The sequence below is a fragment of the Elephas maximus genome, chromosome 6 (assembly GCF_024166365.1).
Source record: "Elephas maximus indicus isolate mEleMax1 chromosome 6, mEleMax1 primary haplotype, whole genome shotgun sequence".
Taxonomy (NCBI): domain Eukaryota; kingdom Metazoa; phylum Chordata; class Mammalia; order Proboscidea; family Elephantidae; genus Elephas; species Elephas maximus.
Genome location: NC_064824.1, coordinates 141,087,390 through 141,103,900, shown reverse-complemented (window position 1 = coordinate 141,103,900; position 16,511 = coordinate 141,087,390). Strand labels below are relative to the sequence as shown.

Below are 16,511 nucleotides of genomic sequence, written 5' to 3'. Positions count from 1 at the left end.
TCCTCACGAGCGCAGTTGAGGGTTCTGGAATTCCCTCTCTTCACAGTGTTATCCATAATTTGTTATGATTCACACAGTCGAGTGCCTTTGCATAGTAAATAAAACACAAGTAAACATTTCTGGTATTCTCTGCTTTCAGCCAAGATCCATGTGACACCAGCAATGATATCCCTTGTTCCACACCCTCTTCTGAGTCCAGCTTGAATTTCTGGCAGTTCCCTGTCAATGTACTGCTGCAACCACTTTTGAATGATCTTCAGCAAAATTTTACTTGTGTGTGATATTAATGATATCGTTCAATAATTTCCACATTCTGTTGGATCACCTTTTTTTAGAGTGGGCACAAATACGGATCTCTTCCAGTCGTTTGGCCAGGAAGTTGTCTTCCAAATTTCTTGACATTTACTATTAAGCACCTCCAGGGCTGCATCGCTTTTTGTTGAAACGTCTCAATTTCGTCATAGCCTTCAATGCAACTTGGACCCCTTCCTGCAATACCATCCATTTCCTAAGATGGTTGAATGTTGACCAACTCTTTTTGGTACAGTAACTCTGTATTCCTTCCATCTCCTTTGGATGTTTCCTGCATGGTTCGATAGTTTGCCTGTAGAATCTTCCACTATTGCTGGAAGGGTTGATTTTGTCTTCATTTCTTTCAGCTTGAGAAATGCTCAGCATGCTCTTCCCTTTGGGTTCTCTAATTCCAGGCCTTTGCACATGACATTATAAAACTTTGTCTTCTTGAGCCACCCTTTGAAATCTTCTGTTCCTCTCTTTTATTTCATCATTTCTTCCATTCACATTAGTTACTCTACATTTAAGAGTACGTTTCAGAGCCTTTCCTGATATCTATTTTGGTCTTTTCTTTCTTTCCTATCTTTTTAACGACCCTTTTCTTTCTTCATTTGTGATGTCCTTGATATCATTCCACAACTAGTCTGGTCTTGGGTCATTAGGGTTCAATGCATCAAATCTGTTTTTGAGATGGTCTCTAAATTCAGATGGGATATACTCAAGGTCATATTTTGGCTCTTGTGGACTTGTTCTAATTTTCTTCAGCTTCAACTTGAAATTATATATGAGCGATTAATGGTCTGTTCCACAGTCAGCCCCTGGCCTTGTTCTGACTGATGATACTGAGCTTCACCATTGTCACTTTCCACAAATGGAGGTGATTTGATTCCTGTGTGTTCCATCTGGCGAGGTCCATGTGTATAGTTGCTGTTTATGTTGGTGAAGACAGGTCTTTGCAATATAGAAGATGTTGGTCTTACAAAATTCTATCATGTGATCTCTGGCGTCCTTCCTATCACCAAGGCCCTATTTTCCAGCTGCCAACCGTTCTTCTTTGTCTCCAGCTTTTGCATTCCAATCACCAGTAATTATCAATGCATCCTGATTGCATGTTTGATCAATTTCAGACTGCAGAAGTTGGTAAAAATCTTCAGTTTCTTCATGTTTGGCATTGGTGGTTGGTGCGTAAATTTGAATAATAGCCGTATCAGTCGGTCTTCCTTGTAGGCATATAGATATTATCCTATCACTGACTGACAGCACTGTACTTTACGATAGATCTTGAAATGTTCTTTTCAGCAATGAATGTGATGTAGTCCTCTTCAGTTTGTCATTCCTGGCATAGTAGACCATATGATTGCCTGATTCAAAATGGCCAACACCAGTCCTTTTCAGCTCACTGATGCCTAGGATATTGGTATTTATGCATTCCATTTCATTTTTTGACAACTTTCAGTTTTCCTAGATTCATACTTCATACGTTCCGGGTTCCGATTATTAATGGATGTTTGCAGCTATTTCTTCTCATTTTGAGTCATGCCACCTCAGCAAATGAAGGTCCCATAAGCTTGAGTCCCTGTCATTAAAGTCAGCTCAGCTTTGAGGAAGCAGCTCTTCCCCAGTCGTATTTTGAGTGCCTCCTTCCTGAGGGGCTCGTTCCAGCACTATACCGGACGGTGTTCTGCTGCTCTTCATAAGATTTTCACTGACCAATTTTTTCAGAAGTAGTCTGCCAGGTCCTTCTTCTTAGTCTGTCTTTGTCTGGAAGTTCCACTGAAACCTGGGCACTGTGAGCTACTCTGCTGGTATTTGAAATACTGGTGGCGTAGCTTCCAGCATCACAGTAACACACAAGCCACCACAGCAAGACAAACTGACATGTATGTTAGGAGGGATCAGGTCCTGGAGAAGGACATCATGCTTGGTAAAGTTGAGGGTTAGCAAAAAAGAGGAAGACTCTTAAAGAGGTGGCTTGACACAGTGGCTGCAACAATGGGCTCAAACATAACAATGATTGTGAGGATGGCACAGGACGGGCAGTGTTTCACTCTATTGTACATAGGTGCACTACAGGTCAGAACCGACTCCACAGGACCTAACAACACTAACATGGGTGCCTCTAGGAGACCTGAGTGGGATGTGTGAAGATGATGGAATGAACATTTCAACAAGCATAGAACCAACAATGAGAGGGGCCTCCGAGGGGCCATGCTGCTGGTGGTGAACTGAGGAGTGAGGCCTCTGGACCACCTCCCAGGGCTGAGCAGGCAGTCGATTGATTGATTGCTTGCTTGACTGGGAGAAAAGCCCCACCCACTGATACTTCTCCCCTAAGAACACCTTGTGTTGAATTTCTCTCCCTTTTTCTTGTTTTTGACAATGTGAACAATGTGCCACAAACCTAGTTCAGAATTGAAGCTTAGATACCCAGTGCATCCCCAAGTCAGCAAGCCTGAGCCTGTCCTCCACTCTTGGAAGTTCAAGCTCAGAACACTGGAACGAAAACGGATCTCAGTGGTGTGTCAGCCACACCAGCCCTTCAAGATCAGTGACAGTGTTGGGCTGAACTGGGGACAGACTTTGCCATTTTAGAAAGAGATGTGGATCTGGGCCAGGAGAATTGCAAGGCGTGCTCAGGAAAGAGAGCATGGATAGAGTCGATACTTCTCCGTCAACTGCAGACGCAACTCTCTGATGCGAGTCCAGCTAGCTAATTCGGGGGGGCGGGGGTGACTCCACTGGTCAAGGCTTTGTCCCACCACGGGCCATGGTCAGTGTCTCTCATGCTGGGGGTAATATTCCAGGCAGCTGAGGCCCCAGGTTCAAGCAGAGTCATTCCTTGGTGGGTGCCCTGTCGCTGGAGCAGCATGACCTCCATGGAGGGTGGGCTTCTTGGGGAACCCCTCGCTGGCCCACTCCAACCCCTGTGGCTGCGTGTGGTCCTAGAGAACACAGCATGGATGGGAACATTCCAGAGAGGCGGTCAGGGTTCTGGGTCTCTGCCTTAATCAAAGCTGAAGGGGCCATTGGGAACACCCGGGCTTGGACCCATGCTTGGAGCTACACGCAAAGCTCCAGGGTAGCTGGGACAATTCTGTGGAAGAAGAGACTTGGTCTCCCACAGCCTCTCAGGAGCCTGGGGTTTGTTCCTGTGAAGGTGTGAAGGCTACAGCCAGTCAGGGCTGGGGCTAAGCCCACCCTGGGGCTCAGTCCCTGCCCCCTGCAGTGGGCTGCTGCCTGGAGGTGCAGTTCTTGGGAGGCCAGGTTTTGGCCAGAGAGGATGCCAGGCCTCTGCACCCGAGTTTGGCCATAAACGCTGGCTGCTGGCCACGGATAACCTGCATCAATCACCCGTGGATGTGCCTGGCCCCAGCTTGCACCCTCAGCCCTTGGACATGTTCCTCACCTCCCACCCTCAACACCCAGAGCCATTGAGTGTTCCACTCGAGTCTGTGCTCCAGCGGGTCTGGGTAGGCTGGGCTATCGGCCTGGCTTCTGACCACCTGGCCGCTGACCGTCCCTCTCCCCACAGGCTCCCTCACCTCTGTGTTTGTGCGGCTCCCCTGTGGTGGTGTTGGGGTGAGTATCACTTTAATGTGTAAATGTCGTTCTGTTTGTTCTCTGGGCCTCAGCAGTCACAGAATCGCCCCCTGCCCTCTATAGAGGGGGTAATTGCTACCAGGTGTTTTCCGTAAGCGGGGATGGGGGGCAGCTGCCAAGCTCCACATGTGTGCTTCAAAGCATGTGCGCGCACAGCGGCTTAGAGCCTGGAACTCACAAGGCTTTCCTGGGGGATGTGTCCCTTGAGGCTCACCTTGCGCCCGCAGCGGCCGCTGGCACCTCCTCCCCACCTAGGAGCAGCAGTCTGCTCACCTCTCAGTCGTGTGTCCTTCAGAAGGACCATTTATTCTGCACCCACTTCCCAGTGTGGAGCATTTACGGAGCACGTGGAGGTATGAGCCACGAGCTGGGCTGTGCATGCTTCTCTCTCTTGTGGGGGGACATGACCTTGTCGGTTAAACAGTTTAGGGGATTTGACAGGCCTTCCCAGGCACGGGTGTGCACTAGGAAGGGCTCCCGTGTTGACACCCTCCTGGGAGGTCAGGCCCGACAGTCAGAGCCGCACGTGAAAAAAGAAGGGTTTCCCTGTGCTGATCCTCTTGATGAAACGGAGGGATAGGAGGGGGAGCACAAGAACAGAGAATCGCGATTTGAAGGGGAGGCCAGGCCTGCCCCGAGCCAGCCTGCTGCCCGTCACCGTCCTGCAGGCCCCAAAACACTGGAAACCACAGGCGGCAAGGCCGGCCGGACGCTCGGACAACAAAGTCGCGGGCTTGAACCTGCACAGCAGCGTTTGTGCGTAATTACACATCGGGCGAAGCTCAGGATCTGGAGTCTGTTATGGAAATGAAACAAAATTGTTTTCTTCCTGAGTCTTTACAGAATCGCCGCTTTGAAAATTATCCCATCAGAAGGAGAATAGGCGGCAGTTAGCCCTGCGCCGCCAGGCAGGCCACAAGTTGTTTTATTTTGTGTTGTAAATGGGCTCCAATCTCTTAATTCCAGGCAAATTTTTGGCCATACTTGAAAAGGTTTGGGTTTATACTGCCCCGCAGCCAGCGTGCCATTCAAGGCAGAATTTATAATTTGCAAATGAAAGCTAAACACTAACTCAGGCCTGGGGGCCTGAGCCTCTGCAGCCCCCCTCCAGCATCACCCCCAGGTTGCAGGCCCTGCTGGCTGGCCAGGTTGCCCTCCAGGCGGAGGCACCACGTGCTGTCGGGTACAGCTCCTTCGGAAGACAGCGTGGACTGGAGGGAGCCTTCAGAGTCTGTGGATGGTGATCGCAGGGCACTATGGACGTTCCTTTCTTTCAGCTGTTTGCACAATGACCTCAGATGGGAGACACAGCACTGAGGGTCATAAGCCCACCTGGCCCTGACACTGCTGTTTTCCAGCGGTGACCTCAGGGACAGCACAGCCCTTCTGTGTCCCCTTCCAAGGCCACACTGTCCCTTACTGTCTCCTTCCAAGGCCGCACCATCCCTTCCGTGTCTCCTTCCAAGGCCATACCGTCCCCTCCATGTCTCCTTCCAAAGCCACACCGTCCCCTCTGTGTCTCCTTCCAAGGCCACACTGTCCCTCGCTGTCTCCTTCCAAGGCCGCACCATCCCTTCCGTGTCTCCTTCCAAGGCTATACCGTCCCCTCCATGTCTCCTTCCAAAGCCACACCGTCCCCTCGCTGTCTCCTTCCAGGGCCACACCGTCCCCTTGCTGTCTCCTTTCAGGGCCACACCGTCCCCTCAGCATCTCCTTCCAAGTCCACACTGTCCCCTCACTGTCTCCTTCCAAGGTCATACCGTCCCCTCACTGTCTCCTTCCAAGGCCACACTGTCCCCTCACTGTCTGCTTCCAAGGCCACACCGTCCCCTCGCTGCCTCCTTCCAAGGCCACACCGTCCCCTCCATGTCTCCTTCCAAAGCCACACCATCCCCTCCTTGTCTCCTTCCAAGGCCACACTGTCCGCTCAGTGTCTCTTTCTAAGGCCACACCATCCCTTTGCTGTTGGGAAGAGCAGAGCAGACAGTTGAGCTAAAGTGCTGGCACAGAGTGAGTCAAATGTGACCCTTGGGTGGGGAGAAAGCAGGCACAGAAGGGCTGTCCACTTCTCCTTGGAGTCAGCGCTGAAGTTGTGGATTGGAGCTTTGGGAACTTGGGTCTCATCTCCTAATTAGTGAGGAAGAAGCCATCACCTGGGACAGGCCCTACCCAGAGCAGTCACCCTGAGCTGGATGCTGGGTGAACCTGGACCTGCGCACCTCCCTGCTCCCTGCCTCAGGCTGGGCCTGGCCAGGACTGTCCCAGCTCGGGGTGGCGAGTCTGAACCCCATCAGAACCCTCCACGTGCTCGCCCTCAGCTTTTCCTGTCTGGACCGTAGACGGCCCGAGGGGGCCGGCGCCCCCGTCCAGCACCTCTTTGTGCTCCTGACTGCGCAACCTGCTCTAAGTCAACAACCGCCGCACCCCAGCCACGCTCCCACCAGACCTCATGCTTCTTCAGGGCTCCAGGACCACTGACCGCTTGAGGCCCACACCAGGGGCTGGCAGCCCAGCAGTGGGACGAGGGCTGGAGCTCTCCAGGACATTGACCACTTGGGGCCCCAAAGTGGGCAGGGCTCCATCCCCTCCGCTCTGTGCGGCTGTGAGGCCGCCTGAACAGCTGGGGGAGCAGCCCAGAGGCCCTGAGCATGGGCACCGGGCCAGCAGATTGGAGGCCATTCTGGGCACACTCAGCGATGTTGGTCCATTTTCCCTCCCTTCATGACCTCTGAGTTCTAAAACCCAAATAACCACATGCTGAAGAGAAGTGAGCTCTGAATCGGGAGTCCTGGCACTCAGCTACTAACCCGAAGGTTGGAGGTTTGCGTTCACAAGAGGATACTTGGAAGAAAGGCCTGGGAATCTACTTCCTAAAGGTTATTGTTGCTGGGTGCCATCAAATCAATCTGACTCACAGCAACCCTGTAGGACAGAGTAGAACTGCCCCATAGGCTCTCCTAGGCTGTGATCTTTATGGAAGCAGATCGCCAGGTCTGTCACCCATGGAGCTGCTGGGTGGGTTCAAAGGCTTAACTGTTGTGCCTGCAGATCACACCCACTGAAAACCCTGAGGAACACAGTTCTGCTCTAAAACGCCTGGGTCGCCATGAATCAGGATCGCCAGGATGGCTGTGGGTTTTTGTTTTGCCCAAACTGTCTTTCAAGGCCCCACATGTGCAGCCCCGGGGCCTGGCCACCCAGGACACTGTCCCCTTGGAAGCCAGGGTAGCCGGTGGAATCTTCTAGAAGCCCCAACTCTGGCCAGGCTCCCACTCCAGGAGCGCCACCCTGGACTAGCGATCACGTCTCCCCGCTGAGCGACCTGTCACTGTGATACGACCAGTGCCCCTCGTGGCCTGGGGTATTTGCAGTTCTCCAGCCACTTTATTGAGCAGCAGTGGGCTGTTACTGAGAATGGAAACCGTCTTTTAAATGCTAGATGTTGATGGCTGCTGAGCAGGCGTAACAGAGAGGTTCCTCTGACATTTGGAAACTATTTAACAAAAGTAGAGATTTGGTGGCTGAGAGGTATAACCCCGTAGAGTAACACCCTCCAGGAAATGGCTTGAGCCCCTCGTAAATTTATTTCAAATCATCTTGCTTTGAAGATGAACCTTCCAGACTGCCTCTCATGAATCTGTCCCTCCCCACGTAACGATCAGCCCTCTTTAAAGTGGCAGGTCTGCTCACTGGGTTCCTGTGGGGAAGACGGGAGGGGTTGGCAGCCGGCGTCCTGGCTGCATGCTGCCGCAGGCTTCTGGGCGATGGGTGCTGGGAGGCGAAGGTCTCAGACACACAGGGCGAGTGATCAGTGAGACCCCTCAACGATGGTGCCCTTCAGGAAGGACAGGCCTGCAGGGGGTTGTATCTTTGCCCTTGGACTCTTCGCCCCCGCTCCCCAGGCTCCCAACCTGGCCACGGAGTGTCCTTATCTTTCTCTGCCACCCTGACCAGTGCCTTTTTTAATGTGTTGTGCCAAAATAAACAAACTAGGAATCAGGCAAGCACAAATAGCTGGGCGTGTGTGTGGAGACACCACGTGCTTGAAGGGGCAGCATCTGGCGGATGGTCCATCACCTTTTTCTAAAGCATGCCTGGCCCTCACCCTACCCCTCCTGCCCTATTCCTGCCTCCCTGTCCTGTCAGGTATTTGGGGCTTCAGTTAAATTCGGCACAAAATGAAGTCACAGTCTGAAGAGGCCTGTGGCTCTGAGTTCCCTTGCGTCCCTTCTGCTGATCATTAGAAAAAAAAAGAGGGAGGGAAGGAAAGGGTCAGCTTGGGGTCTCACTCTGGCTCCAAGCATGCTGGGCACTTCCATGGTTTGTGATGCTCAGGGGTAAAAGTTACGTTATCCCTGGTGCGTCAGCCTGCCTTCTGTTAGCATGTTTTTTTGACATATGCTATTTTTATTTATTTTTTTTTTTTAAGGAAAAAGTAACCCCGGTGTGGGCTGGGTCTGTTCTTTAAAAGGGAATAACGAGCAAAGGGCACAAAGCTAGGATTTTAGACGCGGGGCCTGGGCAGAGCCTTGGGGGCTAGTGTGGCCGGGGCTGCGCTGCTGCCTGTGCGGCGTGGATGACGCTGACCGTGACGACTGTCCCCACAGGTGGACAGCGACACCATATGGAACGAGGTGCACTCGTCGGGGGCGGCCCGCCTGGCCGTGGGCTGTGTGGTGGAGCTGGTCTTCAAGGTGGCTACAGGCGAGCTGAAGGTGAGTGAGGGGCCCAGCCCAGTGCCTCATGGGGGGCCTGCCAGCCAGCTGTAGCAGGTGGAGCCTCGCCAGGATGCCCCCCCAGGAGCAGCTGCTCCATGTTCCCCAGACAGGCACGGAGGGGCTGGTGGGAGGCTGGCTGTATCGGTGACAAAGGGTGAAGGCCCTGTCCTGCCCGCACAGTGAAGGGAGCGTAGGCCAGCGCAGCCGTTCTCAAAGATGGCAGTCTCAGGAGCCCTCACACCCTGAGAGGTTGTCCAGGCCCCACAGAGCCTTGCAGTGACATGAGCTACATCATCAGTGCTGGCGAGAAACTTTTTGAATATTTGTTAATTCATCTACAAATAGCAACACAGGCTGGCACGATAGGTGGCAGCTGACCTCTCGTACCTGCTTCTGCAGCCCTCGGTTGTGACTTGTTTGGGCTAAAGGGCATGAAGAAAATCCAGCTTCGCACAGGTTTTAATGGCCTTTTTAAATAATTGTGGATATTCTTTGGTAAACCCATTGCCATCAAGTCGATTCTGACTCATAGCGTCAAAACTTGACGCCTGGCAGTTTCTTAGAAACCAGCAGCCCTGTGGGGTCTGAAAGCCTGGCAATGACGTCCGTGTTCCTGTCCCTGGAGAGGGCACGGGTCTGCTTGCACCTTGATGGGTCTTTACTGTGCGTGATCCTGTAGCATCAGGCATTGGTTGTTTGGACATAAAGTCCCATCGAAGTACACAGACCTTCCAAATTGGACACATTTTATTTGACAACATCAAAAACCACCCACGGTAAGGACACCATCCGTTCCATCAGAAAGGCCTTCACACACCAGGAACAGCCAGCAGCCCACGTGGCACACTCATCTCCCAGACTTAGTTTCCACCAAAAGCTCAGATTTTAGCTCTGGCAGTGCCTGCCATTTCCTCCACGTGATAGCCCACGTGGTTGATGAGAAACTGTCCAGCTACCTGGGCTGGAGTATCCATCAGTCCTCCCTTTAGAGAAAAGGGGCTTCTGGGAAAAGGAGCTAGCCCAGCCCACCACTTGCACAGCTGCCCTTTGGTTCCCCCGGGCACGGTCAGCAGCACAGCTGTGCCCTGCTCCTTCCCACTCCTCACGTGGGGTATAGAAAGGACGCATGTTCCAATACAGGAGAGGTCAGCCCAACTGGCCTAACCAAAAGCAAAGACGTTTCCTGAACAACCCGAATGCTTCAGAGGCCATAGTAGCAGGGGCGGGGGTCTGGGGACCATGGTTTCAGGGGACATCTTGGTCAATTGGCATAATAAAATCTATTAAGAAAACATTCTGCATCCCACTTTGGCAAGTGGCATCTGGGGTCTTAAACACTAGCAAGCGGCCATCTAAGATACATCAATTGGTCTCGACCCACCTGGAGCAGAGGAAAATGAAGAACACCAAAGATTCAAGGTAATTATGAGCCCAAGAGACAGAAAGGACCACATAAACCAGAGACTACATCAGCCTGAGACCAGAAGAACTAGATGGTGACCGACTACAACCGATGATTTTCCTAACAGGGAACACAAAAGAAAATCCCTGATGGAGCAAGAGAGCAGTGGGATGCAGAACTCAAATTCTCATAAAAAGACCAGACTTAATGGTCTGATTGAGACTAGAAGGACCCTGGATGGAGGTCATGGTCCCCAGACCCTCTGTTAGCCCAAGACTGGAACCATTCCCAAAGCCAACTCTTCAGACAGGGATTGAACTGGACTATAAGATAGAAAATGATACTGGTGAGGAGTGAGCTTCTTGGCTCAAGTAGACACATGAGACTATGTGGGCAGCTCCTGTTTGGAGGGGAGATGAGAAGGCAGAGGGGGTCAGAAGCTGGCTGAATGGACATGGAAATACAGGGTGGAGAGAAGGAGTGTGCTGTCTCATTAGGGGGAGAGCAACTAGGAGTATATAGCAAGGTGTATATAAATTTTTGTATAAGACCCTGACTTGATTTGTAAACTTTCACTTAAAGTACAATAAAAATAAAAATATTAAAAGAAAAAAAAAAAGGACTTGTGTTCAAGGGCTGAGGTTTAATGTAGTTAGTAAGTTTTACCACTTCATTGGGGGTGCTCTTAAGAGAACCTGGCTCCCCTGTGACTGTCTGGTGGGAGGCGGTAGCCCTGTGGACACTTCCAGCTCAGTTTTCTGAGCCCCCTGTGCCAGGGCACTGGGTCTGTGGAGAGAGAGCATCCCCTGTGGACACTTCTAGCTCAGTGCTCTGAGCCCCCTGTGCCATGGTGCCGGGTTTGGCGGCGAGGAGGGGTGTCCCCTTTGGATGCTTCCAGCTCTATCCTCTGAACCCCATGTGCCCAGGCGCTGGATCTGTTGGGAGAGAGCATCCCCTATGGATACTTCCAGATCAGTCCTCTGAGCTCTCTGTGCCGGGGCACGGGATCTGGGAGGGGGTGTCCCCTGTGGACACTTTCAGATTGGCCCTCTGAGCCACCTGTGCCAGGGTGCCAGGTTGAGGAGGGCGTCCCCTGTGAACACCTCCTGGTCACTGACCAAGGATATGGAGGCCGGAGCACCCCATCCACGCTTACGTGGGGTGCCGAGCTCAGCAGCAGCTGACAGTAAATTCGGGGACATACACCTTTTATCTCCCCGAGGTGGTTTTGCTGGGAACCCATGCTACCAGTAGCCTTCTTACTGAAGGGCTCAGAGAGTCTCTGAAATGCTCACAGCCAACCTCTTAGGGATGCGGGCGAAACCAGGCCCTCATGTATGTTTTGAGTCTGCTAAAAGTTCAGGCCTTAACAGTTTTGCACATTGAGATAAAGCCTGTCTCTCTCACTTGTTTCTCCCCCTGCTCGGGGTCATTTGCAGAATGGCTTTGCGGTGGTCCGCCCCCCGGGACACCATGCAGAGGAGAGCACGCCCATGTAAGTAGACACGCTGGGATGCCCAGGCACGTGGGGGAGGGCAAAGACAGTTTCTGACCCTCCCCTTGCAGGGCTGGGCCCATCTAGGCAAAGCTTGGTGGCTGCAGGCCCTGCACCGGCCACCGGCAACCTGTGCTGTGCAGCTGTGTCCACGTCTCCCCTGGGTCTCTGATCTAGTGCCAAACCAAAACCAAACCCATTGCTGTCAATTCTGACTGCACCATAGGGTTACCAAGGAGCGCCTAGTAAGTTCGAACTGCCAACCTTTTGGTTAGCAACTGTAGCTCTTAACCACTGCGCCACCAGGGCTTCCATCTAGCGCCAAGTAGATAAATACACATAGCTCCATGCTGCAGCAAAAGCAGGGGGCGTGGAGGCCAGTAGGCCAACAGCACCCTTGTCTCTGGAGGTGTCTCACCAATAAACATGAGGGAGGCACACCGCAAAGTCCGGCCAGGGGAGCGTTTGAGTTCTCAAGTGTGTTGTGAGAAAGACTCAGTCCCCACCTGGCCAGCTCTGGACTCTGGGGTCTTCTGGAAACCCCAATTGTCTACCCCGGGGGTCCAGGTGAGGGGGTGTGTGGGCAGTGGGCCATCTCAGCTCCCCCACCGTTAGTGCTGGGCCAAGGACGCACGGCTCCACCAGGCCGGGCCAGCACCACCTCTTCACTTCAGCCATGGTGTACTACTGAGTGCCCGGCCACCCTGGGTGGGATGCGTGCTGTCCCGGGGACAGAAACAACCAGTGGACACAACCAGGGCTGTGAGAACGGGGTGGGATGGGGGACAGTTCTTCTCGTCTGAATGAGTGGAGTCAGCAAGGGGTAGCCTCTGGGTGCCCCTGAAAGTGGGCAGCAGAGTGTCAGAGGACAGGGCCAGGCAGTGCCCAGGCATGGAGTACCCACGGGGAGGGGCCGGAAAGCATGGGGCATGAAACCGAGAGCCTTCGTAGAAGCTTCCAGGACAAGGCAGGAGTTTCGGCCTTGTGATCAGGAGGCAAGGCTGTCGGCTCAGTGTTCTAGAAAAGGATCGCCTTCACGTCGACGGAAGATCGAAACCACTGAGGCTGGACTTCGGGCTGGGGTCTTTGCAGCCTTACCTGAAAGAGCAACGCCAGGTTACCCCATGCCCAGCACACTCCCCTTACGTAGACAGAGGCCTTTGTTTGTGTGCTTCATTTCTCTGAAGCTGCTTTTCTAATCTGAACTTAAACTGCCAGATATTCTAAGTAATAAACCTAAACGGACCCCAGGTAGGGTACGTGCCAGCGCTCCTGTTGGAGTTCTCTTGTGTTTGCCATGAGCTGTTGTACCGACACCAGAATGGCAGCGTATAGCAAGGGAGAGCCTCGTAGCGCCCTCAAGACCTTTGGGCGTCGGTCGCTGGCCCGCGATTCTAGAAACAAACTCTGGCCACCCAGGCAGGGGAGACACAGGCTCAGAGGGTCTTCAGGCACACTTGAATCAGTTTCTGAGCTTGTTTCTCACTCTTAAGTGAGACCCTGTGAAAACGCAGTGTTATAACTGGGGTGATAATATATGAGGTAACTCAGAAAGGATTGCTACAGAATCATAGAAACCTTTGTTAAACAAAAATGCCAGAATGTGAAGCTATTTTTTGACTAGGGCTCCACCCTTCTGAAGGCGGCATTTCCACTCCTCTAACCCTTCCCTGAAGAATTCTGGGCTCTTCAGTTCACACCACGTCAAAACAGCAGCTCTGGCGTCCTCCAGGGACTCAAATCGTGTTCCTTTTAAATGTCCTTTGAGTTTTGGGAACAAAAAGAAGTCTGAAAAGTCAAAATTGACTTGACGGCAGTGGTTTAAAGGGGCAAGATCAGGGCTGTAGGGTAGATGGGGTAGGATTTCCAATGAAGTTCTCGTAGAACAGCCCTTGCTACCCTAGAAGAATGAGCAGGTACTTTGTTGTGATGGAAAAAAATTCCTCAGTGCACCCTTCCTGGCCTTTCACGCAACAGTGTTTTCAGTTTTCTTAAAACTTCTTCATGATGAGACTTGCGGTCATCCTGTGTCCTGGGAGAAAATCTATCAAGGTTACACCTTTGGAATCCCAAAAAAGTCACTCAACCTTCTTTCTGAGCAGCCGTTGCTCTCTTGGCTCATCTTTGAGATCTTCCCAACCTTCCTTAAAATGCTTGATACATCTAAAAAAAATTTTTTTTTAATATGGGGCAGGATTCCCATAGACTTGTTACAAAGCTTTAATGATTTGGGAAGATGTCCACTTGAGTTTTTCTAAAAATTTGATATTAGCCCTGACCTCAAAGCTGTTTTTTTCCACTGCACAAGAAGCATCCCTTTTTTTTTGAAGGCACTCTAACGAGACTAGGACAAGTGTGTTTCCTGAGAGCAGCTGTCTGCAGCCATCCACTGAGGCAGAAATGTTGAAACATGTCTTGTTTGGAATGTACCTGGGCATGTGTGAGCCGCAACCCTAACGCCAGAACGTGTTGACTTACCCTGGTCTGTTACATGTGTTACTCTATCCGGATCCATGTATCTCATACGTCGCGATCTTCCAGTGTGGGAAGATAAGCAATAAATCACTAAAATAAATAACCGTGTTCTGCAGGACCCTAATGCCTCTCGAGTTATCAGTAAATGTCCTGTGAGGTATCCTGGGGTCGAATAAGGGGACGCCTGATACAGACAACATAAAATAGAGGGTGGCTATGAGTCGGAGTCGACTTGACGGCAGTGGGTTTGGGTTTTTTTTGGTTTACCCTAAAAGCACTGGGAATCTCCAAGCAGGAGATGAGGTGTGAGCAGTACAAGTGTGGAGTGTGTTTGTGAGTGTGGGGGGGGTGCGTGTGAGAGTATGGGAGGACTTGTGTGTGTGAGTAGGCTGTGTGTGGTGTGTATATGAGTGTATGGTGTGCAAGTGGGGTTTGTGAGTGTGTGTGTGGTCTATATCTGTGTGAGAGTGAGTGTGGAGGGCATGTATGTATATGGAGGGTGAGTGGGGTGTGTGTATGTGTGGGGGGAGCATGTGCGGGGGATGAGTGGGGTGTGTATGTAGTGTGTATGTGTAAGTGGGGGGTTGAGTGTGGGGGTGAGCATGGCATGTATGTGTGTGGTGAGTGATGTGTGAGTGGGGCTGTGAGAGTGGGGGGCATGAGTGTGGTGTGTGTGATATGTTGTATGAGTGTGGAGCATGAGTATGGTGTGAGTGCGGGGCATGAATGTGGTGTGTCTGTGGGTGAGTGTCGTGTGTGTGTACCACGTGGCATCAATATGGCTTCCCACTGCCTGACCAGGAGCCCTGCTCACGGAGCCTCTTTACAGTCCCACGAGGCGCTGGTGAAAACCAATAAAAGCCCGCGTTTTCCCCCGTCCTCCCGATTCTCATCTCCAGGGGCTTCTGCTACTTCAACTCCGTGGCCGTGGCAGCCAAGCTTCTCCAGCAGAGGTTGAGTGTCAGCAGGATCCTCATCGTGGACTGGGTGAGCGAGGCTGTTCCTGCAGGGCTGCTGGGGAGGGCACACTCGTGTCTGCCCAGAGCAGCCGTGGATTTGTGTGGGGAAAGGAAGTGGGTGTTGGTGCCTCCCTTGACACTGAGGCTTGGGACGCATAACTTTCTGGAGACCGTCTCAAGGACATGGAAAATGAAAGCTCAAACCTGCTACGAGTCCACTTAACAGCTGAAACCCACCAGCCTTCCCGATAATTGGGCTCCTAAAAGGCCGCGTGTTCTAAAAGATGGCCAGGGTGAGGGCAGCCACTGCGGGGCTTGTGGGAGGCAAGAGTCAGACATGCCCGCCTCCACCTGGAGCTTCTGGTCTGTGGTGTGGACCGGGGCTCTGCCCGAGCCTGATGCCAAGGCTTGCATCCTGGTCCCTTCTGAGGATACCCCTCCTGCTTCTAGACAGTGGCTCAGCTCATGCTCAGATGGAGTCATTAGCCTCGTTCTCCATCTCCCTAGGGGGGGTGACCCTTCTCAGAATCCCACCACCCCCAAAGGGGATGCTCTTGAAAAAGAAATGCCACATAGTATCTGAATTCCAAAAATGGGCTCACTGCTTCTAAAACTGCTCGTTTTATTCTTCTCTAAGCTGTGCATATAGAAAGAGAGATTCTCTGGGCGGCACAGACGGTTAAGCACTCCACTACTAACCAAAAGGTTGGCGGTTTGAACCCATCTAGAGGCACCTTGGAAGACAGGCCTGACCATCTGCTTCCAGAAGGTCACAGCCTTGAAGACCCTGTGGAGCAGTTCTACTCTGCACATGTGGGGTCGCCAGGAGTCAGAATCCAGTCAACAACAACTGGTGTGGGATTTTGATGTTTTGTGTGTGTATATATATGTATGTGTGTATATATACACGTATGTATGTATGCATATTTATTTATCTCCCCCTTTGGTATTTTTTACACTTTGGTATTTGTTTACTTCCTAATTTTTTTAAGAAAAAAAAACAAGCACATCAGGTAGAGTTATGATTTCTGTTGCAGAAGCCCTCTTCAGTTTGGAAATAAAGACCCCGGGTGGAAGGTTCCATTGTTTTCCAGAGCAAACTACAGGTGCCAGTGCTGGTTGTGCGGTGCGGGGCCCCGTACATCGCGGGTCTGGGCAAGACCAGCACGCCCGGTACCTGAGGCCCCGGCAGCCGTTCCTTCGACTCCCTCTAAGGGCACAGTCAGTAGAGTGAGGTTGATTCCAAGCTGATTCATAGTAGCTGCCTGCTGCAAACCCCCCACATCCCGCACCAGGCAGGGTGTGAAGCACTCGCGGTGTGTGGACAGCCTGCAGACACTGTCACAAAATGTGGGCTGAGCGCTGTGCTGTGTGTGCCACAGAGCACAATGGCGTGTGCAGTACCCTCTCAGCCTCGGAAGCACGCCTCGTAAACGCCTCTGTGCGTGTCGTCCCAGTGACGATGGCTCTCTAGCGGGCGGGACCATGCGAGTCCTTGTCCTAGCACGTCTTGTGTGTTGCTCTGCCTCCACATTTGTGGGTGAGCACAGACAGTGTCTACAAGCCAG

General features: G+C 52.2%; 1 protein-coding gene across 19 annotated transcripts in view; it reads left to right on the top strand.

The window, feature by feature from the left end:
* The window catches only part of HDAC4 (histone deacetylase 4), a 338,424-nt gene that overhangs the window by 289,984 nt on the left and 31,929 nt on the right, over window positions 1–16,511 (top strand). For 17 of the 19 annotated variants that reach the window (XM_049888576.1, XM_049888584.1, XM_049888582.1 and 14 more), the window contains 4 exons: window positions 3,827–3,873; window positions 8,502–8,609; window positions 11,454–11,509; window positions 14,884–14,971. In XM_049888576.1, the coding sequence (XP_049744533.1) occupies window positions 3,827–3,873; window positions 8,502–8,609; window positions 11,454–11,509; window positions 14,884–14,971 (299 nt within the window). The remainder of the gene's footprint in view (window positions 1–3,826; window positions 3,874–8,501; window positions 8,610–11,453; window positions 11,510–14,883; window positions 14,972–16,511) is intronic. The other 2 variants (XR_007518011.1, XM_049888592.1) reach the window with 1 other exon arrangement.